Source organism: Athene cunicularia (genome assembly GCF_003259725.1).
Source record: "Athene cunicularia isolate RWA chromosome 4 unlocalized genomic scaffold, athCun1 chr4_part2, whole genome shotgun sequence".
In the NCBI taxonomy this organism is placed as follows: Eukaryota; Metazoa; Chordata; class Aves; order Strigiformes; family Strigidae; genus Athene; species Athene cunicularia.
Genome location: NW_020799099.1, coordinates 2,540,904 through 2,568,776, shown reverse-complemented (window position 1 = coordinate 2,568,776; position 27,873 = coordinate 2,540,904). Strand labels below are relative to the sequence as shown.

General features: G+C 41.0%; 1 protein-coding gene across 1 annotated transcript in view; it reads left to right on the top strand.

Moving 5' to 3' along the window:
• Positions 1-8: 8 nt before the first annotated feature.
• Positions 9-27,873, top strand: part of FAT4 (FAT atypical cadherin 4) — a 150,327-nt gene continuing 122,462 nt past the window's right edge. The window contains exon 1 of the mRNA XM_026847875.1: positions 9-5,291. Within this exon, the coding sequence (XP_026703676.1) occupies positions 9-5,291 (5,283 nt within the window). The remainder of the gene's footprint in view (positions 5,292-27,873) is intronic.

Sequence of the window (27,873 nt, the reverse complement as noted above, 5' to 3'; positions counted from 1 at the left end):
GGGGCGCCATGGGCCGCCCCCCCGCCGTCCGCGGGGCCCCGCCGCTGTCGCTGCTGCTGCTGTTGCTGCTGCCGCCGCCGCTGGGCGCCGCCGCGGAGCCCCGCCAGGTCTTCCAGGTGATGGAGGAGCAGCCGCCCGGCACCTGGGTGGGCACCATCGCCACCCGCCCCGGCTTCACCTACCGCCTGAGCGAGCAGCACGCCCTCTTCTCCATCAACGCCACCTCGGGCGCCCTGCACACCCGCGCCACCATCGACCGCGAGAGCCTGGCCAGCGACGTGGTGGACCTGGTGGTGCTCTCCAGCCAGCCCACCTACCCCAGCGAGGTGCGGGTCCTGGTGCTCGACCTCAACGACAATGCGCCCGTCTTTCCCGACCCCTCCATCGTGGTGACTTTCAAGGAGGACACGGGTAGCGGGCGCCAGCTCATCCTGGACACGGCCACCGACGCCGACAGTGGCACTAACGGTGTGGACCACGGCTCATATCGCATTGTGGCCGGCAACGAGGAGGGGCGCTTCCGTCTCAACATCACCCTCAACCCCAGCGGTGAAGGAGCTTTCTTGCACCTGGTTTCTCGGGGTGGGCTGGACCGGGAGGCCACCCCCACCTACCAGCTCTTGGTGCAAGTGGAGGACAAGGGCGAGCCCCGTCGGCGGGGGTACCTTCAGGTCAATGTCACCGTCCAGGACATCAATGACAACCCACCCATCTTCAGCCAGACTCTTTACCAGGCACGAGTGCCTGAGGATGCGCCTGTTGGGGCCAGCGTTCTCCAGGTGGCCGCAGCTGATGCTGATGAAGGCACCAATGCTGACATCCGCTACCGCCTGGAAGGAGGTGATGGTGGCGGTGGTGGGGAGGGGGCTGGCAGCCTCCCGTTTGAGGTGGACCCTGAGAGCGGGGTGATCCGCATCCGGGAGCACTTGGACTATGAGATGCGGCAGCAGTACTCGCTGACGGTGCAGGCCATGGACCGAGGGGTGCCGGCGCTGAGCGGCCGGGCTGAGGCCCTCATCCGCCTGCTCGATGTCAATGACAATGAGCCCCGTGTGAAGTTTCGCTATTTCCCAGCCACCTCCCGCTTTGCCTCGGTGGATGAGAATGCGGCCCCTGGCACGGTGGTGGCCCTGCTGACGGTGAGCGATGCCGACTCCCCCGCGGCCAACGGCAACATCTCTGTGTCGATCCTGGCGGGAAACGAGCAGCGGCACTTTGAGGTGCACAGCAGTAAGGTACCCAATCTCAGCCTTATAAAAGTAGCAGCTGCGTTGGACCGGGAGCGCATCCCAGCCTATAACCTTACGGTGGCGGTGGCGGATAACTATGGGGCCCCACCACTGCCCCCGGGCTCCCCTACACCTGCTCTTTCCCCCGATGGGACGGTGGTGGCTCCCGTGAGCCGCTCGTCAGTAGCTAGCCTGGTGATCTTTGTGAATGACATTAACGACCACCCCCCGGTCTTTGGCCAGTCGGTCTACAGGGTGAACATCAGTGAGGAGGTGCCCCTGGGCAGCTATGTGCGGGGCCTGAGTGCCACGGACCGTGACTCGGGCCTCAATGCCAACCTCAAATACAGCATCGTCTCGGGCAACGAGCTTGGTTGGTTTCGCATCAGTGAGCACAGCGGGCTGGTCACTACAGCTGGCCCCGAGGGTGGCACCGCCGGGCATGCTGCAGGCACGTCTATCTCCAGCGGGCTGGACCGCGAGACTGCTTCTCAGGTGGTGCTCAACATCAGTGCCCGTGACCAGGGGGTGCAGCCCAAATTCTCCTATGCACAGCTGGTGGTGACCATCCTGGATGTCAATGACAACAAACCTCGCTTCAGTCAACCTGAGGGCTACCAGGTGTCCCTGGCTGAAAACTCCCCATCAGGAACTGAGCTGCTGGTCCTGAGTGCCACAGATGGGGACCTGGGGGACAATGGGACTGTCCGCTTCTCCTTGCAGGAAGCTGAGCCAGCGCTGGCAGTGGTTGGTCCTTCCTCGGTGACCCCTCGCCGGATCTTTCGCTTGGATCCCGTGTCAGGCAAGCTCAGCACCATCTTGCAGCTGGACCGGGAGGAGCAGGCTCACTTCTCCTTGCAGGTCCTGGCCACTGATTTAGGCTCTCCTCCTCTTTCTTCAATAGCCCGAGTTAACGTGAGTCTCCTTGATGTGAATGACAATAGTCCTGTGTTTTACCCTGTTCAGTATTTTGCCCATATCCAAGAGAATGAGCCAGCCGGAACCTATGTGACCACAGTGTCTGCAACAGACCCTGACCTGGGACCCAATGGGACAGTCAAGTACAGCATCTCAGCTGGAGACACCTCCAGGTTTCAGGTCCATGGCCAGACAGGGGTCATTACAACAAAAATAGCCCTTGACAGGGAGGAGAAAACTGCTTACCAGTTGCAGATCGTGGCCACTGATGGTGGCCATCTTCAGTCACAGAACCAAGCCATTGTCACCATCACTGTCCTGGATACCCAGGACAATCCACCTGTTTTCAGCCAGGGCATGTACAGTTTTGTTGTCTTTGAAAATGTTGCCTTAGGTTACCATGTAGGTACTGTTTATGCTTCCACCATGGACCTCAACACCAACATCAGTTACCTTATCACAACAGGTGACCAAAGGGGCATGTTTGCCATCAACAGAGTGACGGGGCAGATCACCACGGCCAGTATTATTGACAGGGAGGAGCAAGCATTTTACCAGCTGAAGGTGGTTGCTAGTGGTGGGGCGATAACTGGAGACACTATGGTGAATATAACTGTCAAAGATTTGAATGACAATTCTCCACACTTTATTCATGCAGTGGAAAGTGTAAATGTGGTTGAAAACTGGAAAGCTGGGCATACCATATTCCAGGCCAAAGCTCTTGATCCTGATGAAGGTGTTAATGGTGTGGTCCTTTACAGCCTTAAGCAAAACCCAAAGGGCTTGTTTTCAATCAATGAACAAACAGGTGCCATAAGTTTAATAGGGCCCCTTGACATAAATGCTGGGTCGTACCAGGTTGAAATCCTGGCCTCGGATATGGGAGTGCCACAGCTGTCCTCTAACTTCATACTGACTGTCTCTGTCCATGATGTAAATGATAACCCGCCTGTATTTGACCAGCTTTCCTATGAAATTACTATCTTGGAGTCAGAGCCTGTGAATTCCAGATTCTTTAAGGTGCAGGCTTCCGACAAAGACTCGGGAGTGAACGGTGAAATAGCTTATAGCATAATTGAAGGGAATACTGGGGATGCCTTTGGCATATTCCCAGATGGTCAGCTGTATATAAAGAGTGAACTAGACCGTGAACTTCAGGAAAGATATATTTTACTGGTTGTTGCCTCTGATAGAGCAGTTGAACCGCTGAATGCTACTGTGAATGTTACCGTAATTCTGGAGGATGTAAATGATAATAGGCCCCTGTTCAACAGTACCAACTATGTATTTTATTTTGAAGAGGAGCAGAGAGGTGGATCGTATGTAGGTAAAATAAATGCTGTAGATAAAGACTTTGGGCCAAATGGTGAAGTCAGGTATTCATTTGAGCATATGCAGCCAGATTTTGAGCTGAACACGGTAACTGGGGAAATAAGAAGCACTCATCAGTTTGACAGAGAAGCTCTTATGAGACAAAGGGGAGCTGCAGTATTTAGTCTCACAGTAATAGCAACAGATCAAGGGTTGCCAAAGCCTCTAAAGGATCAGGCAACTGTACAAATCTACATGAAAGACATCAATGATAATGCCCCCAAATTTCTGAAAGATCTTTACCAAGCTACTATATCAGAATTGGCAGCAAATCTGACACAGGTTCTGAGAGTTTCTGCCTCAGATGTTGATGAAGGGGCTAATGGATTGATTCACTACTCTGTCATCAAAGGAAATGAAGAAAACCAGTTTGCAATAGATAGTAGCACAGGACAAGTGACTTTAGTAGGCAAACTAGATCATGAAGCTACTGCGTCGTATTCGCTTGTCATCCAAGCAGTAGACTCTGGAGCAGTTGCCCTAAGTTCATCTTGCATGTTGAGCATTGATGTATTGGATGAAAATGACAACAGTCCTTCCTTCCCTAAATCAACATTGTTAGTGGATGTCTTGGAAAATATGAGAGTTGGTGAACTTGTGTCCTCTGTCACTGCCACTGATTCTGATTCAGGTGACAATGCTGACCTCCACTATAGCATTACAGGGACAAACAATCACGGGACCTTTAGCATCAGTCCCAACACTGGTAGTATTTTTCTTGCAAAGAAACTGGATTTTGAAACACAATCTCTGTATAAGCTAAATATAACAGCAAAAGACCAAGGAAGGCCACCACGGTCATCTACAATGTCAGTGGTAATACATGTTAGGGATTTTAATGACAACCCTCCTCATTTTCCTCCAGGGGACATCTTTAAATCTATTGTTGAGAACGTTCCTGTTGGTAGCTCTGTTGTTTCTGTGACTGCTCAGGATCCAGATGCAGATATTAATGGGCAGCTAACCTATGCAATCATTCAACAGATGCCAAGGGGTAATCATTTCCGTATAGATGAAGTGAGAGGTACAATATTTACCAATGCTGAAATAGACCGTGAGTTTGCTAATCTCTTTGAGTTAACAGTCAAAGCCACCGATCAGGCTGTTCCTGTGGAGTCCAGACGATTTGCTTTGAAAAATGTGACCATTTTGGTGACGGATCAAAATGACAATGTTCCTGTGTTCATATCGCAAAATGCTCTCGCAGCTGACCCCTCGGTTGTGATTGGCTCGATCCTAACAACAATTATTGCTGCAGATCCTGATGAGGGAGCCAACGGAGAAGTGGAATATGAAATAGTTAATGGAGATACCGAAACCTTCATTGTGGATCGCTATAGCGGAGATTTAAGAGTAGCATCAGCTTTGGTGCCTTCTCAGCTTGTATACAATCTCATAGTTTCTGCCACAGATCTTGGCCCTGAAAGGAGAAAATCCACCACCGAGATGACTATAATTCTGCAAGGGATTGATGGGCCTGTTTTCACTCAGCCGAAATACATAACCATCTTAAAAGAAGGTGAACCTATTGGGACAAACGTGATATCTATTGAAGCAGCGAGTCCGCGGGGCTCTGAAGCTCAGGTGGAATATTACATCGTGTCTGTCCGATGTGAAGATAAGAGTCTCGGGCGCCTCTTCACCATCGGGCGCCATACTGGTGTCATCCAGACTGCTGCCATTTTGGACAGGGAGCAAGGAGCACGTCTCTACTTGGTGGATGTTTATGCCATTGAAAAGTCATCTGTTTTGCCCCGCACACAACGAGCAGAGGTAAAGCTTTTACTCAGTAATTATTTACCTGTTTGCTTTCTATACGAGGCATTCTGTGCATTTGTTGTTAGCTGTTGTACAGGTAATAGTGCACTGCAGAAGACCTGAAAGCTAATTCAGATCTGCTGTACAGAATTCTGCTGATTCATTAGTTGAACATAACCTTTCAGTTAGTATAGCTCTAACTGTTTTCCTCAAAGCCACCTCTAGAAATTTGAGAGAAATTTGTGCTTAAATTTGGCTATTGTAGGCACGATGTTGGCCAAATAAATTATAGGTACTACATACTTCAAGTGCTAAAAGCTTTCATCAGCAGCATTTTTGAGTTTTGCATGTCTTCTCATTTTAGTACTCATTAATTATTTTAAGTCTTTTTATTCCTGTGTGAAATATAACTGAACTTCTTTCACTACAGTCATCATGTCAGTATTTGTCTGAGAACTGGCCAGAAAGGGATTGCTCTCTGAACAGCTCATCTTGTGTCTCAAGTCTTGGATGTGCTTGGTGTCCCTGCATGGTTAAGTCCCTCAGACAGGTCTCCTCATGCATCTCCAATTTAGGTTACTTCTTTATTCTCACTGATATGTGACAGACGATAAAAGTGTAGCATTTTAGCTGGCAACCTTCCATATCACAGAAGCATTTGGCTTGACTGGAGGTCTGTAAACGTTCTCTGCATGACTAGCCTGACTACGTGGAAAACAGGTTTGAAACATCCAAATTTGCTCTGTCTGGTAACTGAGCCTCAGAGCTGATTGTTCACACCATTCTTGCTGTCGTCTTCAGGAATACTGAGCAGCCTGGTGTGAAAGGGAGCGTTGTGTTTGTTTTAAGTTGCACCATCTTCTGGAGCTGCCTTCTGCACTTCACTGTGAGCCATTTAACTTGCTGTTCCTGGAAGTTTGGGGCTGGCGCTTCTAACTGGATCAACCAGCAAGGGATGCTGGTAGCATGTAGTGGTTCAACCACTTCCCTCGCCCGCTGAACATATTACCTCAATATTGCATAACCTTATGTATCCCATGCATTACCCCCAGCTATAATTCTTCTTGGGAATTATGTCTTAGTGGATACTGTAGTGGTTTGGGTTTTTTCTTTTTTGATTTTAGCAGATGTGGTATTTCTAATTCTTACTTGGCAGATGTAATTTTTTTTTTGCTTCATAGCCACTTTTGTTGTTGTTCTGCTATAGTTTAAGTATGATGTGTTAGGTATATAACCTCACTCTATTGGCAGTGACTGATGCTCCACGAAATAATTGTCAGGCAGGGAGTTTGAGCACTGTTCAGACTCAAAGATTCTTAACATGTATGAGAGAGCTCATCTTGGTGTATATGCGAAGTGCTGTTGATTATCCTGTTGTGAAGAGCAGTAGGGTATTGGAAAATGACCTGTTCTAGTAGTGTTGCTGGCTTAATAATTCATGCTATTTTTATGGGAAGATCCCTGTTATATTGGTCTTTGTACCCCTGCTAGTAATTTGTAAAAGATAGAGGCTTAATCTTTTTTAAAAATTATTATTACATCATATTTTTTCTAGATGGACAGTTGTTTTGAGGGTTAAGCCTTTGTCAGTGGATATTTGGATCTCAATCCTTTAACTTTGAGTCCGCTCGTATGACCAAATTGTTTCCTGACTGGAGAAGGACTCATAGGAGACCCTATGGTTGCAGTAGTCTCACATGTTGGGAAAGTATTTAATACGAATATTTGGTGAGCGGGGAAGAGAACAAGCATTGAAATTTTAAACAAATTTTACATTGTTGAATACAAACCAATCTTGAAATCAAAAGCAAATGTTTTGTTCTATAATGAACATTGAAAGTAATAGTTGGGAGCTAGGATTTCATATTACTGGTTGTATCTTTATAGCTCTAAAATGCTTCTTGTCCTAAATATAATTAGCTTACTGTGCTTCTTTAGAAATATATTACAAATTATAATCAGCTATCAACTTTAAAAACCATAACCATATGCAGTCTTTCTCTTGACTGATTAAATTTCTCTGGAATGGCTTTTGTTGTCCCACACTTGAACAAGAATTACTGCAGTGACATTCTTTGTGCAAGCTGACTGTCAGTGAGTGCTTTTTTTCATGTTTCTTTTGGATGGCAATTCTTCTTGGTTTCAGTTTGATGTATGCAGTGCACACATTTTGGTCTTAGAGTTTGCTGCCAATCTTCTTTCATTAAAAAAAAAAAAAAACAAACCAGCCAGTACCTGAGTAAGTGAACACTATCTCTTATCTTTGGAAACACACATCAAAGCACACTCATGTTAAAGTCTTTGTGTATTAAGTTCAGAAGGTTTAATGTTTTATTCTAGTCCTGTCTTTTAAGGTGATGGTTTGAGTGGTGGTATAATTGGAACACTGATGAGGGACAGTGAATGTCCATGAACCTGGGGAGAGTCTGAAAAGTGCAAGTTGTGAGGTTTATGCTTAAAGTACCAAATTCTTTGAAAAAGAAAACCCAAGTTTTTCTTCCATTGTATTTTATAGCTAACTCGTGTGATTTGGGAAGTCATTACAGAATTTGAAAGCTTTTTTTTTTTTTTTACACTTTGGACTTTTAGCCTGTTTCTGTGTAATCTGCAGTGACAAGCCAGATGATTTGACATTTGTGTGAACTTGTTCTGTGATCAGTCTTTGTTTTTTCCCTCTTGTATTAGTCATTAGGTGTTGCACTGTTCTCAGATAAGAAAAAAAATAATGTAGGTGTCCTTGAAGGCAGCAGCCCTTCTGTTTGGCATTTTGCACCTCTTTATGTATTTCTTCTGAGAGAAAAACCTCAGCAATTGTTTAGCTCCTTTCTCTTGTCTCTTTTAATGTCTTAAGGCAGGGCTGAGAGTTTCACCGTCATGATTTTATATTTAATACAGAATGACTAATGCATATTGGCATCACTTGAAAACCATGTGACTTTTATTCAGTCCTCCCTCTCAAAACAATGATTGTATGCTGTGGTATATTTTGGGTGGTCGTATGTTGTACCCTGATTCTCGGCTGGCAATAATAATAGGAACCCAGGGACAATACCTCATCTTCTGTGCTGTTACTAGGGATTAAATGGAATTAGAAGGGATCTCTAGTTTGCATGTTTAACCCTTCAATGGATGGCTTCCTTGAAAGGAGCAGTGGATTTGCTAGATATCAGTAGTGCTAACATATATATTATGTTTGACAAATGAGGTTTGTTTGGGAGGTGAACTGCTCGTTCAGTTAATCATCTTTTATATACTTTAAGTAGATTCATAGTTTCCAAGGAAGGGAGAGAAGGGTATAAATGAGGAAAGATTTAGTGATGGTATTGATTTGAAAATGGAAATACTTGGAGAGGCAGGTCAGGGATCCTACTAGCACTTTTTACCTGTGGATGTTAAAATGCTCTCAGAAGAGGAGTTATTGTCTTCATTTTCAGACAGGGAAACATGAGGCATTGAGTTTTCTTTTGCATTTGTACATTCATAGCTTCTTCTTGTGCTATATTTCATGACTACCTCTACTGGGAGGGAAGCTTGGACTTCCAAGCTGGGGGGACTTTTATCTCCCAAATCCATAGTCTAGGGAAAAAAGTGTTCTTTCCTTAATCAGGCAAGATACAAGGATTTTAGACAATGCTTACTGCTCGCATAGTAAAGATCTGGAAATTAATAAAGACAGGCAGAATGAATGGTCCTCTCCTCCTGGAAAGAAAATCATAGGACACTTCACCTTGGCTCAGTGGGAACTGCTGCCATGGCCATAAAACCATGATCACAAGATGTAACTAGTTAATGTGGAGCTTTTTGACTCAGCCTAGCCTAGGTCTGGTAGCTTAGCTAGCTATGTGTCACTCCTACACTCTGCAGGTCCTCGCTGGACCTAGGAGTGAGATGGAGGTACGCAAAGACTGCCTTCTCCATTGCACAGATCTGGTGCAGAGCTCCAGAAACCCGGACTAAGGAAGGGAAGATGCTGCTAAGCAGGAATGACAGAATACATTGCAGGAGAGGCTGCCTGAGCCATAGGAGCACGATGCATCCCTTGTGCTGTTTGGGCTGGGTACCGCTTCAGGGATGTGGGGACAGACCTAACATCCCTTTGAGAGGAGGAGAGGGGTGGACTGGTGGGACAAAGCATTGAAGGTGTTACTTTCCTAACCAAGCTGGCTAACGGTGAAGGGCTTTAAATTTAATAAGGGAATTTGAAACCTGCTTCAGAGAAGTCTTATCTGCATGTCTTGTATTTACCAGTACAAATAAGAACAATGGGGTACTCCTTGTATTCATACTATTTATAAATTGTTTTATTCTTTAATGATACACGGCACATTAATTGTTGCTTGACAAAGGAAACTACTTATGAAACATTTGAATAAACAATTAAAATCTGCTGTCTTGTCTCAGCTCCAAAGCCAGTTTTTTTCTTCCTAGTGCTGATATTGCTGATTCTGAGAAACCTGTAATTATTTAAGTTATTGCTGTCATGTGCACTGATTTGAAAAGAGATCTCAAAGCTCTCCTTGAGCTAGAGTGGGAGATGAATGTGCCTTATGTTGAAAACTGTTCCAAACCCTTTTGTGGGTTTATGTTCAAAGTTGTCCTTTTTTCATCCTCTCCAATTTCTTTAATGATTCTGCCTTGCTACATTTTCTTAATATCTAGAATTTCTCATTTCTTTGCTATTTTAGCAGCCTCTGGGCATTTTTGCATGTGAGGTCACTTCATAATTTTTATGTTAAAAATCACTAGACTTTAAAAACAACATTCTTTATTATGGAAAATATTATTTTTCATGTGTCTCTAATGCAAACACTAGAAATAATAGCCAAAAACCAGAGCAAAATTTTCATGTGCTTGTTTTTGCTAAGTGTTAAATTCTTCATACAAATCTCTAAATGATTCTTGGGTTCTATTGATGTTAATAAGCGAGTCCTTTTTCCATGTAAAATGATACACCCCAGAGCTGCTGGAGTACAGGTTTCTTTCCACGTGTTAGTGTTAGGTAAAGCAGTTGGTGGCTGTTCATTTAGGAGAACTGCAGAAGTTGGTCATCAAAGCCTGCTTGCCCTCTTGGTGTCTCCAGCTGTCACCACTGGCTTTACTGGGGTAGGACCACGTTGTCATTGGCTCCTAAATCTTTGCTGTTGTCTTTTCCCATCTCCTGTGCATATCTTGAACCTCGAGACTACATCTCATCAGAGTATGTACCCTTTTGACTGATGAAGGAGACTCCAGACATTTCCATGGTCTCTTCTGAGTCTTTTTAGAGGTTGGATTTTGTTGAACCACCACTCGAAGAGCCACTTCCCACCCCTCCAATAACAAGGTGCCCATTTAATTTATATCAAAGCAACCTCTTAGCATGACATAGTTCTACTGGTATAGTTTGTTTTAACTGTGTCTAGACTAGGGAGTAGCATTACTGTTAAGTCAGTTTGGTTTCTTACCCATGTAATTGTGTCTGTGCAAAACCTGTGTGTAGACAAGCCCTAATACTCTTGGGTTTTAATTAGAAAATAAATTTATGGTGACTAAAATTGAAGTGAAACAAAGAGTTTTCCTAACATATTTTTGTAGTCAAGAAAAGTGATGCCAGATCAGTGTGGTACATCAGTACCATACTGATTTGTTTCAGTAAATTTATAGCCTTACTTCACTTTGCCAAGAATAATACCAGATATGTTAGAGAACTCTGTCTTTGTTTTACTACGATGTTTCTTTCTATTCTCATAAATCTTATTTTTAATTAGACACTTAGTCTAGACTGTCACCCAGGTTTGTGTTTGTAGTGATCTATTTTTGTTTACTTCCTGAGAGCAGTAACATACCAAAAAGACAGTAGAACAGATGGAAACTGATAGCTATGATTGCACTGTAAAAATACATATAGTCGCATTAGTTAATGCAAGAGAATTTCAAAGAGCCTATTATGAAGTGGTAATTTATGTGCCAACAGCTATGCAAAAAGTAATGAAAACAAGCCTTTGCATCAGCATTTCATATTCTGCACATACACACTGTTAATAGGCTGTTGCTTGTATTGATATAACGATCTTCAATTAGCATATAATGGTTCTACTATATTTAACGCAGCCATCCAGACATCCAGCTCTACAGACGGAAAGGTGTGGTCGTGGTGAAAACGTTCAGCAGCCTCTGAGGCTTAGATGGAAGGAGCTTTGGGGACTCCTTTTGGATAAGAGCATCTTTTCATAGTGCATCACCTTCCCCCTCTACTTTGCGGCCTGGAGGTGACATCCCCTGGCCAAGTTTGTGTTCCTTGCAGTGGCCAGGTGAGGGAAGGTAACTCCTAAGGGCCCCATGACATTGATGTGGATCCTCTAATAGAGCTGAAACACAAGGAAAGGATTTTTCCCATACATTTTCAAGTGAAACAAATGGGAATAGCTTTGAGATGTGCCACGTGGCCAGTATGTGAAGTATCCTCAGTGTTAACACAAAATTGTAAATTTCTTGGTTTCATGTATCTGCATTTTCCAGCCTCGTGGCTCTTCTAAATACGCATGTACATGCACTTGTCAAAATAATTATCTCTCCAGCCCCTCACTTGGATGTGCTTGGAAAACAACCAAACTGCATCAAGCAACTCTGTAGTTTCATCTATAGGATCTGCCTGTACTGTTTTAATTTCTTATCAGGTACCTATCTGGACTGCTTCTAAGCAGGAGTCATGCCCCAACTTGCCATTACAAGCAAACAAGTGTGTAAAAGGCAAGGAAGCATGGCAGTGTGACTGTTTGTGTTAGTTTTTAGGAGATTCAGAAGGGAAATAAGGACACACTTGTATCACAGGTATCATGGGAGAAACAAGGTAGGTGATGGAAGGTTCAGAGCAAAGTCATCATGTTTTGTGCTTGGTGTGGCACACGTGCCTGTGCTGCGTTGCAGTTGGCTGTTTTAATAAGGGCATAAGAGAACACTAAAGCTGTTATTTCAAGGGTTGATATTGGTAGGTGTCTTCTGGGCCTCTGCTGCATCATGGTAAGAGGTCGGGTGCTCCTGCCTCACCTGAGAGCTGGGATTTTGTACTGGAGCTGTACCGGGGTGCGCAGCCTGCCATGCCCTGAGTCTACTTGCATGTCATCTACTTGTTTTTTAGTTCTGCACTGATAAAACTGGTATGATGGAAACTTTGTGCCTTACAAGTAACTTTTGATTGATTTCCAGGCCCTTAGTTGTATATATCTTTTTATGGGGCAGCTTATTAGTACAGAGCATAATGGACACTGATGGGAATGAAGAGTGGATTTACGAGCTGTTCTATGAGAGTGACTGCTTTTGGAGGTCTCCATCATAGCTTCGTGATCCATGCCTGTTCCCTCTCCTGGAGAACGGAACTTGACCAGCACTGCAACACCCATGGGCACGTCCTGCCTTTGGGAGCAGGGTCTGCAGTCCTGCCAGCAGCTTGCTGCCAGATCTCAGATGTGAAGCCTCTCAGGGCTGATTCATAGCTCTGCTCTGGTATTGCCGCTGATGTGAGCTTAACATCTACTATGAAGCGAACAATGAACAAAAGATAACTTTTCACCCAGTGAGTTATGCTAGTGTGTGTTAGTTTTAGTTATAAAATAGTTTATTTATTTTCCTTAAGGATTCCTTTGGAGTTACATTCAATTTTAATGTTTTTGAAACCCTTTTAAAATGTGTTTTTGTCCAGAATATGAGTAAAATACTAACTTAGAATTTTAAGCAAGCACTTCATATCTTAGTCCTCTTTGGGGTTTTGGGCAAAAAATTTATTTTTGGTAGCTGCAACATTTCCTGAAAATATAATCCAGGAGAAGACTATTAATTCTAAGAATGGGTATGTGATATTTCACCTACCCAAGTTGGTAGTCATCTTTTTAAGCTATGTTCAGAATTTATATCCTGCTTGGACCAAATTAATTTAAATAGCATCCAACAACAGGTAGTACTGAAATAAAATCAACAATAGTAATTGGCTATCAAAACAAGAATTATATGTGTAGCATCCTGAAGCAGCTAAGGAGAGAAGAAGCCACGTTCACATCATGGAGCATATATGTATATTAAGCTAGAAAAAGCACTACTTAAAGCTTTAAGCTAGAGGTGCAGGTTTGCTGCAGGCACTGTGTATGGGGAGATATGTGATTATGTTTCCCTTGCAGTATACTAGGAGATAAATTGTTCCTTGGAGTGCTAGAGAGAAAACTGAGTTGAGGGCTTTTCATGTCAACTCCTTTTTGCATCATTTTCTGATAAATTAAGAGAACTCTACTGAAAATAGTTCAGAGGAATAAATAAGATGCCTGAGCTATGGTACACATCTGTAGTATATCTGCTTAAAGCTTGTATTTTCCATAGGGGTTTTCTTCTATCATATTGCACTTCAGGTTTCCTGGTGCTTTTTCCCATTCTACATTCTTTATTCTTTTCAAAATAACAAATCTTTTTAATCCATCAAAATATCATGCTGTCTGAAGTATAAAGACATGCTGCAATTACAAAGCTGTTTAGAAACAGAAGGTGAACTCAGTAGTTTATTGCACTCCTACTCTTTGGAGACTTGCATTTTTGTTTGTGTGTATTTGAATTACTTTTTTTTTCTGAGCATGATTCTATTCCCTTTGAAAGTTGCTTAATAAAGTTTTTATGCCTGTCTGCTTTGAGAAAAGAATTTGAACCTTTATGATTTCAGTGAATAAATCAATGAAAATCCAGATTTTAACCCCAGTAGGGTCATGTCAGATTGTCTGGAAACTGATTTATAGCAGTGCTGATCTTATATGAAGTAGAGTTTTTCTTTCCACCGTTTTCTCTCTCCAACAGCACTCTTAACTCCTGCGTTTTTAGCTTAAGAGAAGTCAGCTTGTTTTATTTTATTTTTACGTATAAATTTCTTAACTCCAAATAATTCCTATGGTCAGCACTGAAAGTTGCATGGGTTTTTATCATCTGTTTATTTCTCCATGCCGTGTTATCAAGTGGGGTTGCAGTTACTCAGAATAAGGTTAAGTGATCGGGTTGAGATTGTAATTAATTAAACCTAAGCACTGATACTTTATTATTTCAAGTCCTGCAACAGACAGACCGAGAACGCTGCTTGACCCGCGTGCCGGTGGAGAGGGGAGGAAGTGGGAGTGGACTCTTTCTTGCAGAGCAGGATGATATTGGGTAGGAGCAAGCTGTGCACATGCCTGCCAAAATACTTGGATCAGACTAAAGGAACACAGATGGCTGAGGCTGATAAAGGTGTCTCTTATTGTTGTTGGGTTTTTTCTGCTTGGTACTGTTTTGAGTTTGTGTGTGAGAGGAGTAAGGGGAGAGGAAGACGACTACATGAATATGTTTATTTTAATACATTTTACAGTGTTTGAAAGGAGTTGTATAAATTCAATACTCATGCTCAGTAGGACGCCAAAGGCTGGAGTTAAGCCCTCCTTTTAGGTTTCTGTAACAAATGAACAATAATGTGTCCTCAGGGATTTTTGTCATGCTGTCTGACCTTCAATTCTTATCTCCTAATAGAAAAATTCTGATGCATTGCTGAAAGTAATTCTAAAAATTGGACTAAGAAGCCTTAAAAGCATGTGGCTGCCCCTGTGCATAACCAGCCTCAGTCCTAGCTCTCCTCCTGTGTTGCCATTTTGTGTCTCTGTGTTCCTCAGGTGGTTTGTGATGTGTGTGTGTGTGTGTACATAATCATGTGTATATGATACATATCAATAATACCTTGTCCTCCGTAGAGGTAGTGCCTAAGTCCGTCTGGAGTTTGACAGAAGAGGATGCCAAGCCATCACAGGACAGGGACATATAAGGGAGCTTGTAAGGGAAGAGTGAGTCCCACAGACTCTTAATCTGAGAAAAGTCCAGTTCTTCTTAGCATTTGTTATTTATTGTAGAAATTAAGTGGTTGCTGCTATCTAAAACTGGTATGTCTGAGCTTTAAAACTGCTTGCAGAAATAAATCATTGTCACCAGACATAGTGGTTGTTCCAAGTCTGTCGGATCTGTTACACCCATGAGGAACACCATCTATCAGGGCAGGGCTGAGGAGAAGGGAGTAGAAGCAAGACCTTTTTTCCTCCATCTATTTAAAGCAAAGTCTTAAACCAGCATTTTCATTAGAAGGCCTTAAGAAAGATTCATGCTTTGTAAATGATGGCAGTAATGTTCTCCTGCTCATGACAGCTGGAAATTCACAGGATGTTCTTGCTGCTGAGCAGGGATATATTTTTTTCAATTCCCGGTCATTAAATTGAGATATTGTAGTTGTTTTTCATAGAAATGAATATATTAAAAATAATTGCAAAGCCATACTCCTAATGGTATAGTGTAAATAATTAAGACCAAACTTCATCCAAAACAGTGCTATTGTGGTGTTCTAAATACTCTTTCTCTTGTTCCTTGATCACCCTATATGTATATGGTTTTGAAACAGACATTGAAATACTTTTTTTTTTTTTGATGCAGCAAAGCTGCCCAAAACTGATGGAGAAAGACAACGTTTCATTCTGAGATTCAGTGCTAAAAAAACGCATGTGCTTTTTTGATGCCTTGAGGTCTCTCATGTGCAAACAGTCTCCTCTATAAATATACCATAATATGATTATTAATTGTGGCTACTACTATACAAATAAAAAAAATAAATGCAACCCAGCTACATTCCCTCTGAAAAAAAAAAAAAAAAAAAAAGCCCTTTGTGTAAGCAGGAAAATGCTACTTTTTTTTTTTTTCCATGAAAATGTATCATTGTTATTACAGCTTTGGCTCTGCAAAGGACATATGAGCAGGAGAATCTGGAATTTATAAAAGAAATTATTACTAACAGTGGACTGGCTTTTCTTTGAGTTATGCTGATTTTCCATCACTGTAACTATATTTTATTTAATTAAATTACAATTTACATTGGTATAACCAAGCAGAAAATGAGGCCCTGAGTAAATAAGAAAGACCTTCTATTTGTGTAAATTAAAATCTATATTGAAAGTGACACAGGGTAAACACTAAACATCTAACAAAAAACTTGCCTTTGCCAAGGAAATAAGGAAATCAAGACATTCTGCAGTCTATAATTAGGTACTTTACATGGATGTAGCTCCGTAAAAAGGAATATAAGACAATAGCGTTAGCACAGTAAGCCAAGGAAAAGAACTAGCGATAAATTATAGTGCCAAGTGAGCTACAGGACAACTTAACAGAGAGCAGTTTTGTAGGAGCCTATGTTGAGAAGTCAGTTAAACTCTAGAAGTTGTGAATATATGCATTGCTCATTGTTCTTATAATTTAGAAATGAAGGGGAGCTTTATCTAGGATTAATTTTGACTGCTTTCTGTTGGGGCGTAGTTTCCAAAAGACAAAAATTAGCTGCTTTATCCGACTTAAGTCAAGGGGTAGGTACTCGATCTTTACTAGGCTGGTAAAAAGAATGCAGAAACCATCTATTTACTTTGATGGGGGCATGTAAACAGCTTAAAAACTGTACACATTTCACACCTATTCCACCTACTAATAGCTGATTGCACTTAGGAGAATAAAAGAAGAGGAGTTGTGTTGATATGCCCACCTACGTAATCTTACGTTTTTTTTCTGAATGAAAATATTGAAGTAATATTTCCTGGGAACAAGAATGGCTCTTTATGGGGGATGATGTAGGCTTCGAAAATGTAGTTGGTGAGAAACTTGAGTGTGCATGCATAAAGACCTAGCTCCCCAATCCTGTTGCCTTCACTCCTCTGGTTAGTTCCTTGGAGACCAGAAGGACTGCTAGTGTAAGGCTAACAGAATTTGACCTTCTGATGGCACCTCCTGATTTACTGGAAAATAGAGTATTTCCTATGTAAGATAAAATGGGCCGCTCAATAAAATGGGAAATCCCTGAGAAATGTTTAAATGCACACTGTGGGGAGGGACTTCACCAAAGGCAGTGTGAATTGAGCTATTCTCCTTTACTGCTGCCAGGACCAGCAATCCTTTTAGTTGAAGTGGTGATGAGTTTTGGAGTCGCCTGCAAGCTCTTCTCCCCTCTCTCAGTATTTGCCTAATGTGCGGACTGTAACGTTATGATTGAGGTATTTCTTCATTTGGCTATCCAGATCCACCTGGCACTTATGGTTGAATTCAGAGCACCTAACTTTAGTTTTGTAAGACTAATAAGGCACTTGTTGAGGCTTCCATTATCTCTCAGGGAAGGACAGTAGGTTCCCCCAGAGGCTGTCTTCCAGAAGCAATCGAGGAGGGGAATGTGCCCATCTCTCATGGGGCGGGACACTCACCTTCCCCAAGTGTCCACACTGGGACCTGTGTGTGCCTTGCTTAAAGTAAGCCACTGTGTTTGGGATTTGGCTAAATTTGTGTAGTGAACCCCACAGTAGATGCAGGTTTCTGTCTAGAACAGGAATTGTGACCAGCAAAGGCTTATCGCATGCTTGAGAGGGGGTTGGTGCTAAGAGGTCTGCCTTCATATGGTCCCTAAGTTCACCTGCAGATGGAAGGGTAGGAAATAGACTGTGTAGTCAGGGGTTCATAAATGTTTAACCAAGTTTACATGGCAATCTTCTCTTTAGAAGAAATTCACTTTATTAATGGTATTTTAATTTTCATTCAAGAAACTTGTATTCAAAAAGAAGAATTACTTTTAGTAGGCTGAAATATACTGTCTTTCACCATCACTTCAAAATGTATTTTAATATAACAAATGCCTAACAAATGTTATTTATTCATTTAAAAATCAGAAGTTCGATATATAGAACACAGGATTCTGAAACAGAAGCGGTGCATTAGATTTCCTTTGCAATTCCCACAGACGTTGATTAATTGGGACAGTCAGCATGGGAAGGAAAAAGCTTAATGATTAACCAAGTTCTTTTCTGTCCCCCCCACCGAGCATATAAAATGCCTATAAAAGAATGTAGAAATGAGGCAGTTGGAGTTGTTGTTGTTGTGCACAATTGAAACACAGCCGTATGTTTCAGAATATACTATATATAGCCAGAAACATTAATTTCCATGTGATAGCTGTCAAGATCTGAATATAATAATGTATGCTTCAAGTCATTCGGTGTTTTTTTGGAGAGAAAAGCTGCCATTCTCCCTGGGTTGTAGGTAAAGTAACACCTATATAGTGAATGATTTAGCAACACTTGTTTTCATGTGTGTTGCAACACCAGAATTGAAAACCAGGGGTTTGGTAAGTTATTACCAGTTCTAAGCCAAATGACGTTGCTCGGGCTTGACGTTTCTAAATGTATAGTGAAAAGTAATGAGACTGGAGATGTGCCCTCTGTGAATGTGTGAATTTTTTCATTGGTGTCATCTGGGGAAATGATAAATTTGTCCTATAAATAAGGGAATAGTAAGGCACCCTGTCTAATGCAGTTGGCAATGACTGTCATGTTCCACTTGTAATTCCATGTTTTTGGTGACTGCCAGCAATGATTGCAGCATGCTGAAATGTGTAATTAAGCATCTCTTGAATGAAGCCTACGTAATATGCAGTATTTCTTTTACCTGGATCAAATTCAACTCTGTTAAGATTACATTTTCAAACTAGAGTAATGTATAAAATTTGGGCATATGCTTTTGCTAATCATGTTCTTGAGATCTGTTATGCTGACATCTTATTTGTTTCTCTAAACTGTGATTTGATTTTTATCTAACGAGATAGTGGGACAACAGCTGAGCTTCTGTTGTGCTTTAGGAAATTATTTGCTTTTACATCATACAAATCTTCCAAATCATTTAAGAATGCCTCCTTTGCATAGGGGAGCCTGCAGAGGAGAGGTGCACAGCAGGACAGTAAGGGGGTTGATGGATCTTGTATGAATTAGATTCAGCAGGAACAGCCCAACGTGTGTAATAGATGCAAAGCTTTTAGAGATACCAAGACTTGTGGGTCATCATGTTTTTTGCTTCTCTTCACTAACATTAGTTGTATTTCTCTGTTCTTAACCTCTCTCAAGACTCCTGTTTTATTCTTCTGGAAACTGCTCTTTTGCGGAACAGTTTTTCTTGTAGGAGCTGATAGTGCTTTCTAAACTGCTGGGATTTTTGGTTGTGTGGTTTGTTGTGTGTTTTTTTTTTTTTTTCCTCCCCCCACCCCCCTATCATGTCAAGAAGAATAGGTTATAGCTATATGATTCACCACAACTTTTAAAATGCAGAAGTTTATGTAATGTTGTGGTACTCTTGAATCCTTTTAACAGATGTTATGTATAGACTGATGTGACAGTTACAGCAGGATAATTTCAATGTGGTGACTTTAATTTATGTATTTTGAAAGATGCACCCTTTGTAAAACTACTTTATAAATACGGGTTTACAGAGTCAATGCCTGTCAGTAGCTTCCAGCTCCATGTTCTCATCTGAGTCCCCTAAAAGTCGTTTTCCTTCTAAGTTATTAAACTCAAACCAAGTGCCAGCTTGCACGCACTGAAGCATTTGAAATTTAGTTTTATTTTGATGTATGCTGGAATTAGGTATCTTACAGAATGTTAATAATGTTATCAGAAAAATTTACAACTTCAAGTCTAAGCCTAACTTACAGTGTTTGTGTTACAGGCTGATAGGTTTTTGTCTGGCTTCCCTGGCTTTGTAAAACATTGGTGGGATGATGGCATGGTGGTGTGATGGTCTGGTGGTCTCTCATCTCCAGGATTTACTTTCTTTTGAGGAATGTAAATTCTACGCTAGGCTGGTTTGTGTTAATTTTTATCATGACAGTGGCTTTATTTTCTGAAAGTGGCCTGCGTTGGACATTAATATCAAAGCTTTCAATGCGTTTGGAGCATCCAGGCATTTCCTAGGATTTGGTTCCTTTCTGTTATGCCAGTTTTGGGTGGGAAGGTGTACCTCTGTAAGGCTGGACTTTACTTTGCATGGGAAGGGCCACCTTACTGTATCCTTGACATAGCTGGAGCCACAGAATAACCACACTTTCTTTAGAATCTTCTCTGTACGGAGCATCTATTTTTTAGCTTTCTATAAAATTCTGTTAGCTGTCCTTACATCTTTTTTTTTAATAGATACTTATGGTTTTCTTTATCAAACTGATAACCATGTTCTTCATTTTTAAAAATGTAAGTTTTGTGTTTAATAGCTATTATTTTGAAGACAGAAATGTTGTAGTCAGGTTTTAACTGTGTCTTGCAACAAATCTGCCAAAAAATAAGAAAGTTATCTAAGGATTTAATTAGTAGTGCAACTGTTCCCTCGTTTCAAATGCAGAGCAGCCTGGGTGGATAATGGGATAACAAGAATGAGTGGAATAAAGAAATGCAGCTGGATTCCACAGCTCTGGGGGAAGTCAGGGTTATCCACAGCCAGGGCTCAGTGGTCACTGCAGATGAGCACTTGGCCAATTGCAAAGTGATCTTCCCCAGTCACAGAGAGCTTCTGGTTATTGAATGCCCTGTCAGGGGAGGTGGGACACCCATGTCCCTCTTGCAGAGTGCAGAGAAGCTTCGTTACATCATGTAGGAGAGCTGGAGAGCAGTGGTCAGGGCAAGGTGTGAGAAAGTGGGATGGTATGTCACCTTCCTTAGGGCGAGAGGTGAAGTGGAGTCTCTCATCCAGCTAACCATCATCACTCAGTCTATTTTTATTTTTTTCCACTGCCTTTGCCCTAGCTTCAAATCCTGTAGTCCACATCTCCAAAGCATCATCCTGGGAGGAAGGTCAGGCAGGCCATGTACTTACTCACTGCATGTCTGTGCAGTGATGCTTGCCCCAAGGGCGGGTTGCCCAAAGTGAAGTCACTGCAAGGTAATTCCTTGCCTAAGAACTCAGACCTTGACTCAAGAGGATCACTTAAAAATAAAGTAACATACCTTTACTTTAGAAGACAGATGCTGTGTTTTTCTTGCTATTGTATTCTAGTTTTCTCTGTCACTGATGGCACCCATGAGTACTTTTCTGTTAATTTCCAAATGCTAATTACATGTGTGTGTGTTTATTTTACTGTGTAGTCATTTGTATTTATTGTTTTTATTTAACACGTCTTCCTGCTCTGTTACTAGCAGCAGTTTTTGATTTATTTCTGTGATTAATTCTTATCCCTTTGAAATCCATGGAGCCTTTAAAAAAAAGAAAGAAATCCTAACAATAATAGTAGCATTCAAGCCCCTTTATCTTCATTTTGTTCCAGTGCAGTGGTGGATATTCCAAATTCTCCATGGTAATAGAGAAGTATTTCAGAAGCAAATATCTTGCCAGATCTTTGCATTTTCATTACAATTATTGCTAAGCAGAGAGTACTTTATCAGCCATAGGCTTTGTAGCACCAGAACATGGATGTTTAAAGCTGATGCAAATGAGCGTTTTCTTTTCATTGTGAGTTTACTGCTGAAGTAGTGCAATTTTTTAAGAACCAAAGATCTTTTCTTAGAAAAACTGCACTGGCATCTCCTTGGTGAGCAAGCAGCGCAAGGCATCCCTGTGGTTTCTTACAGGCAGAACAGAAAGATCTCCTTTACTCGGCCTGTTTTGTTACTCATGGATTATGTGCATTAGCTGTTATCCCATTATATGGTACATTCATAACTGTTCTGTTCAAGGTCTTAAGTAACCAGGTTGGGACTGTGTATAGTCCCGCTGACATGAAAAGAGCACAGACAAAAAAGACGTGAGTGTTTGGCTACTGCAAGGACAAGTAATTAACCAAAGATTTTTAGTTATTTTAATCAGTTTAACATTTCTTTCTATGTATATGCTTACCTGCCCGACTGCAAGTCTCAGACAAGCATCTCCCCTGTTTGGTGTCATGTATCACATCTGGCCTCAGCTGAAAATGGAGAAATCATTTGTTGCTTCGACCTTACAGTGGCGCAAATAAGGTTTTCTTCCTATGCTGTAAATCATATGGGGGGGAAAAAAAAAAAAAAGGTGGGAAGCTGCAGAGCTTCTCTGCCTTAATCAAAGATGCAGTCAAGTTGTAGTAAAAAGAACATTCCTTTTTCCTAAAGTTTTGTTCTGTTCTCTTATTTTAATACCGTAACTGAGGGCCTACTTTGAACTGAATTTAGAATTAGCACTTGTAGCACTAAACCATTTTAATATCCATTTATTCTGCTTTGAGAATTTATGGGACAAACACACTACCTGTTGGAAAAAAAATAATTGTTGTTTTAATCTAAGTTTTCTTAGAGCAAAAATAGTTCTTGATGACTAAAGGGTAGGAATGAATGCAGCACTGTCCTTGACCAGAATAATTACTGAATACTTCAAATTAAGGATATTCATCAAGTAAACTCACAAAATAAATGAGCTAATAAAAAATAGTATTTAAAGAGCTTTCATCTCCAGCGAGATTGCTTGTATGAGTCAGCTGAAAAACATTCACCTTTGTTCACTGACATTTAGGAAATTAAGTAGCTTGGAGCTACTCGTTATGTTGTAGTTACTTAATACTTAACTACCAGAGGATTAGTTCAGGAGAAACTATATATCATAGCTAATTTGATATTTAAGACTTCCTTAATTGTTAAGCTAAATGATTATTAACAGAAACTTAAAATTAATAGTAAGAATTAGTGTAGTAAACCCATCTCCCTTCCCTTTATGAATATGGTATGTCATCTTACTAAAAATGTGTACACCCACCAAGTTTTGCCTGCAGGGCAATGGAGGTTTCTGAGACTTGGGCAGAAACTGAATCCAGACACTCAGTTATGACTGGGACAAGTATAATAATGCAAGGTAGAGTACATGGATTTGGATCTGCATTTGGATTAATTTAAGTCCTTTTTTTTATTTTTTTTTTTTGACTACTTTCTTCTCCAGAGTTTGATGTGCATTCCTAGCAGCATAGGAATATGAATATTGGTGGGAAGAGAAAATAATAAACTATTTAATGCAATTGTGAGAGTTGAGCCTAGATGAGAACATTGCAGTCAGGTCTGTCATGTTGATGTGTCCCTGTATCAGTGAACTATATGCAATAATATATAAGGAAAAGGAATTGTTTCTCTTAGAGGCTTCATACGCTTACAAATTTTTATGTTGATGGGTTATTTTTTTAAGACATCTTTTTTATGTAGATAAACATTACAATCCAAATGGTAGTATCAGCTGCGGAAGATCTTAGACATAGCAGCACACATGTATTTTGTAGAGGACAGCCAAGAAATGGATGTGATTGTCCTATCATCACCTTTGAGAGATTTGTATGGCTCTGCTGCTGGAGCTTATGTCGCTACTATGCTTCTGAAGAGGATGATGTGTTCCTGTGGATAACATACTGGTAACTCTTGAAGGTGGTATTGCTGTCTATTCCTTATAATATTATACTGATAGCTTTCTGTCATAGCTCAGGAAAATTAACAAAGAAGCAGAAAAAGGCTACTACAGGGAGGATGAACTTCTGGTTAAGGTCTGCAATACTGGGCATCGATCCCAACACAGACACTAAGGAGATTACTCAGTCTGTGCCTTGACAGTTTACCCAGAATGTGTTGGAAATATTAATCACTTGTTATTTTAGTTTAATGAACTTTACAAATTTGTATTTGGCAGGTTTGGATAGATGTTGCTAATTTTTTTCCGTATTTTGAGGTAAGACACAGAAATACACCCCATGGGGTGATTATCTATACCAGTACTTGAAACCTCTGCATCTGCCATGTTAGCTGGGGCCTGTTCACTAAAAGTCAGAGAGCCCCAGTGTTGCCCATGGTCTAAAGGCATTTTTTTTCCTCTCTGACTCTTAAACTGCTTTTCCCTGGTCCTTGTTAATGCTGGAGCACCTCCCTTTCATTTTCACAAATTCTGCCTTGCAGGTTCTCCAATTGTCTTTGTTCACAGGCTCTCTTGGCAGTAGGAAAACTAACAGTTCTTACTAATTTCAATTCTTAATTTTGATTGATTCCAATTTTTATGAATTTTAACTGAGGGAAGTATTAGTACTAAAGGATCCCAAAAAATTAGCTCTATCAGTTATATATTATGCTACTTTGCTGCTTGGTATAGTTAAAGAGCTCACATCACTAGAATATAATCTCTTTACTGAAAAGGAAAGCATTGGTGTGGTTAATCTGTGCCATGCTGCTTTTGAAGCATAATGAAGGCTTTTGAATAAACAAATTGAATTGTGGCTAACTTTTACATCATTTTACTCGGTATTAAAAGCTACCTGCTTGTTACTGATACATACTGTTAACTTTTAAAAGTGTTAAATCCATATTACAGGATACTGTGCTATTACTAGACATCATTTATGACAGATTGTTCCTGCACCCAACAGGCTATAAACAGGTATGAAATACAGCAAACAAAAGCAAAAGTCAGTAACGTGGATCAATGCTAACATGGTAAGTGTCATCAGTTGCAATGCCAGGGCTCTGTGACACCTGGAGCTTAGACACCTTTTGAGAAGAAATCTTTAAGAAAGATGTAGTCCTATAGTAGTGTTCACAGATTTTTTTATGTAGTTTTTTTCCAGCAGCAGCAAGGTTTTATTTGCCAAAAGCAAAATGGTATTTGTCAGATGATTTTTGTGAAGGAGGAAGTTGAGTTAGAGCAGGTATTTGTGGGTGCACAGCAGGTAGAGTTAGGTTCTGAGTTAAGACTGGATAGGGCTAAGTCCAAAATAGTGTGGAATAATAGATGAAAGTATTAAAGTATATATAGGTATATTCCTGTAATGCTGAATGCAGCTAGATAGGTAACAGTGAAGTTAGTTCTTGCAGTGAAGACATGTAACCGCATCAGCTTCTGCATATCACAAGCATCAGTCTAGTGGGATCTTAGCATGTGCTTATCAAAAGGAGATGCCCATCTTCTCTTGTTTTCTGCACTGCTGGAGTTCAAGTGTTCAATCAGGTATCTTCTCTAGTGATACAGCTTTATTTTGGTATGCAGAGTTTTTTTTCCTAAGGTAGAAAAGTTTACTTCAGTAAAAAACAAAAAAACAACAAAAAACCCCAAACCAAAAATCCAACTGAGAAACAGTAGCAAAAATATTTCACTAGAAGCATTTAGAAGGACTTGAATAAACAAACTGGAAGGAAGGTACAGTAGCTAAGATTCAAAAGGATGGTGTTCTTGAGAAGAATCCTTGCTATATGAACTGAGAGAACTGACCAGAGGTGCAGGGAGTCGTATTGAGAGGAGCAGCAAGTTTTAATCATGGAGCATCTGGTATAACTGGAGATAAAACTGAAGCAGAGATGATGCCTGCCTGATAGGAGTGGTGTTGCCCCAGGTCAATGAATATATTCAATGAGCTGTGATTCAGATAACTTTATGATTAATGGCAAGAGATATCACGTGGATGTAACTTATTTTTAGTGATTTGTTAATGGCTACCTGTGCCCCAGAACTGCTGATATGGATAAACAGTATACCTTAATGAAATTTCTTAGATACTTGTTTCATTACATGTGGAGATTAACTTCAAATTAACAGTTCACATATTTCATTTAAAGTTCATTTTAAACTGTCAGAAATAAAAGCAAATGCCTGGTTGTCCTTGTAGTCTAATACATTAAAGTTTTGGAGTTTTTTGTCTTACATGAGCCGTATCTTCCTGTTTCCAGAGACATAGTTCAGCTGTGTTCTTGTGAGCTGCATGGGAAATTACTCATTTCTTAGAGGCAATCAAGTTTTTCTTATTTAACTTGCTGTCGACAAGTTGGTTTTTTTTTTTGTTTTTTTTTTTTTTAAAGTAATGCTCTTAGAAGGTCATTTGACTTCTGAGGGTTATTCACTTTGTTAGCCCAAACACTAAAACCTTGTGTCCTTGGGTTCTGATTAGTGACACTTTAATAAAGTCATTTGAAGTTCAGTAGACTGAATTTTCCACCTTTTCTAATGTTTCTATGGTCACAGGGAAGCGACCTGTATTCAATCTTTTAAATGCAAATCTTTTAAAAGTTACTGTGCAATTTTGTGTACCAGACTTCTTCATGGGTTACAAAAAGTGCTTTTTTTTAAAAAAAAAAAAAAAGAAAAAAGCTACAGCAGTGTCTTTTTCTGTTTTCCTCCTCTCTTTCTTTCTGGTGATGTGACAGCAATTGACTAAACTCTTGGGTCTTTTGGGATAACAAAGGATTGAGAAAAATCTTAAAGGTTTTTACTGCAGAACTTTTTTTTTTTTTTTTTTTTGGCTGGGCCAGGACAGACAAAGGCCTTTCCACTTGATTAGATAGTAAGGCTAATGTAGGCTCTGAGTGAAAAATATCTTCCCATTCTGCTCTTCTTTTTCCTCCAACCAAAAAAAAAAAGAAAAAAAAGAGGGGAGTGGGGAAAGAAAAAACTATGCCTAATCAGCCACAATTAAATCTTTCATGGTGAACTCACTTTGGAGGAATTAATGCATTTTGTATTGCCTAACAACTCGAGTGAACATTAACAACACGTGAGAACTGAGGGGAAGAAAAATTATGGCTGTCTCTTTGGTTCTCAAGGAACAGGGAAGGGCAGGTCATTGACTTGATTTTCATGGGAAGATTGACTCTGGGGCGCTCGCATATCCAGGAGCCGAGCGAGGGGGTATTGACAGCTGGGGTTTAGGGAGGGAAGCGTGTGGGATCTGTGATTGCGCCATGGCTTGTTGGGGAAAAACAAGGGAAGATGGAAAACAAAGCCCAGAGAGGAACAGTAGCTGCAGTGTCCCAGGGCTGAGGGGTTGCTTCTCCTTGGTGGTTGGATAAGTGCTGTGCTTAAACTCAAGTGGTTGTGGTAGAGAAATATTAGTATAATGAAAGGGGCTGCCCTTAAGTGAGAAATAGTTTGCTCTTGATGAAGCTGAAGAAGTTGTACCATACTCCTTCGTGCATACTATGAAAGGGTACAGAAGATGCTCATTCAGCCCTTTCATCCTTCTCACTGCTGAAGAATGGGTAATGCAAAAGAAATTTGGGAATCCAGATGTGTTTTCCTAAGATTTCTTAAGTAGTACTACAGGCTAAGAACAATAAGTGGTTTAATTATTATTTTAAAGATTTATTTCTTCTTTCTTTCTTCTGACGCCTTTTTGTTCTTATTTTGTGATCAAAAATAATCTGAACACTGAGGTGTGCTCACATGGATCATCAGTTCACTTATTTCCCCTTTAGTCCTGGACTTTGTCTGATGTAGTCATCCAGACAGACCTTATGCATGTCTGCGAACACGGATATTCATACGGTCTTCTCACCTCTTCTCCTCTAGGAAACATGCATGCCCCGTCCTCTTCTCATTGTGCAACCCTACTGCCTCTGCCATGCACGTCCCAGACCTTTTCCTCCTCCCCCCTCCACTCATGCATGCTCATTCCCAAAATGGTCACAGCCCTATTCACTTGGCTGCAAGACCTCAAATCATCATTTGTCTCCTTTTACCCGATTAATCTCTTGTCTTTCTCATCCCTCCCTCTACTATCATTTCCCACTCTTGCTGGATGCCAGCAGCTCTACCCCCAGCCAAGTTTCCTTCTATTGCAGTGGTATTTCCCACTTCTTCCCGAGGAAGATTTTGAGCATCATGTGCAGGATACGAGACATATTCAAAGTAAATAATTTTTTCCTTTAAGGAGCTGACACTTGAAGTTGCAATATGTTCGAGCCTAATCTTGTGAGCTCTTAAAATAAACCAAAAATGCAAATTGTATGTGGTTTTACAAGTAAAGGAAACATGGCAA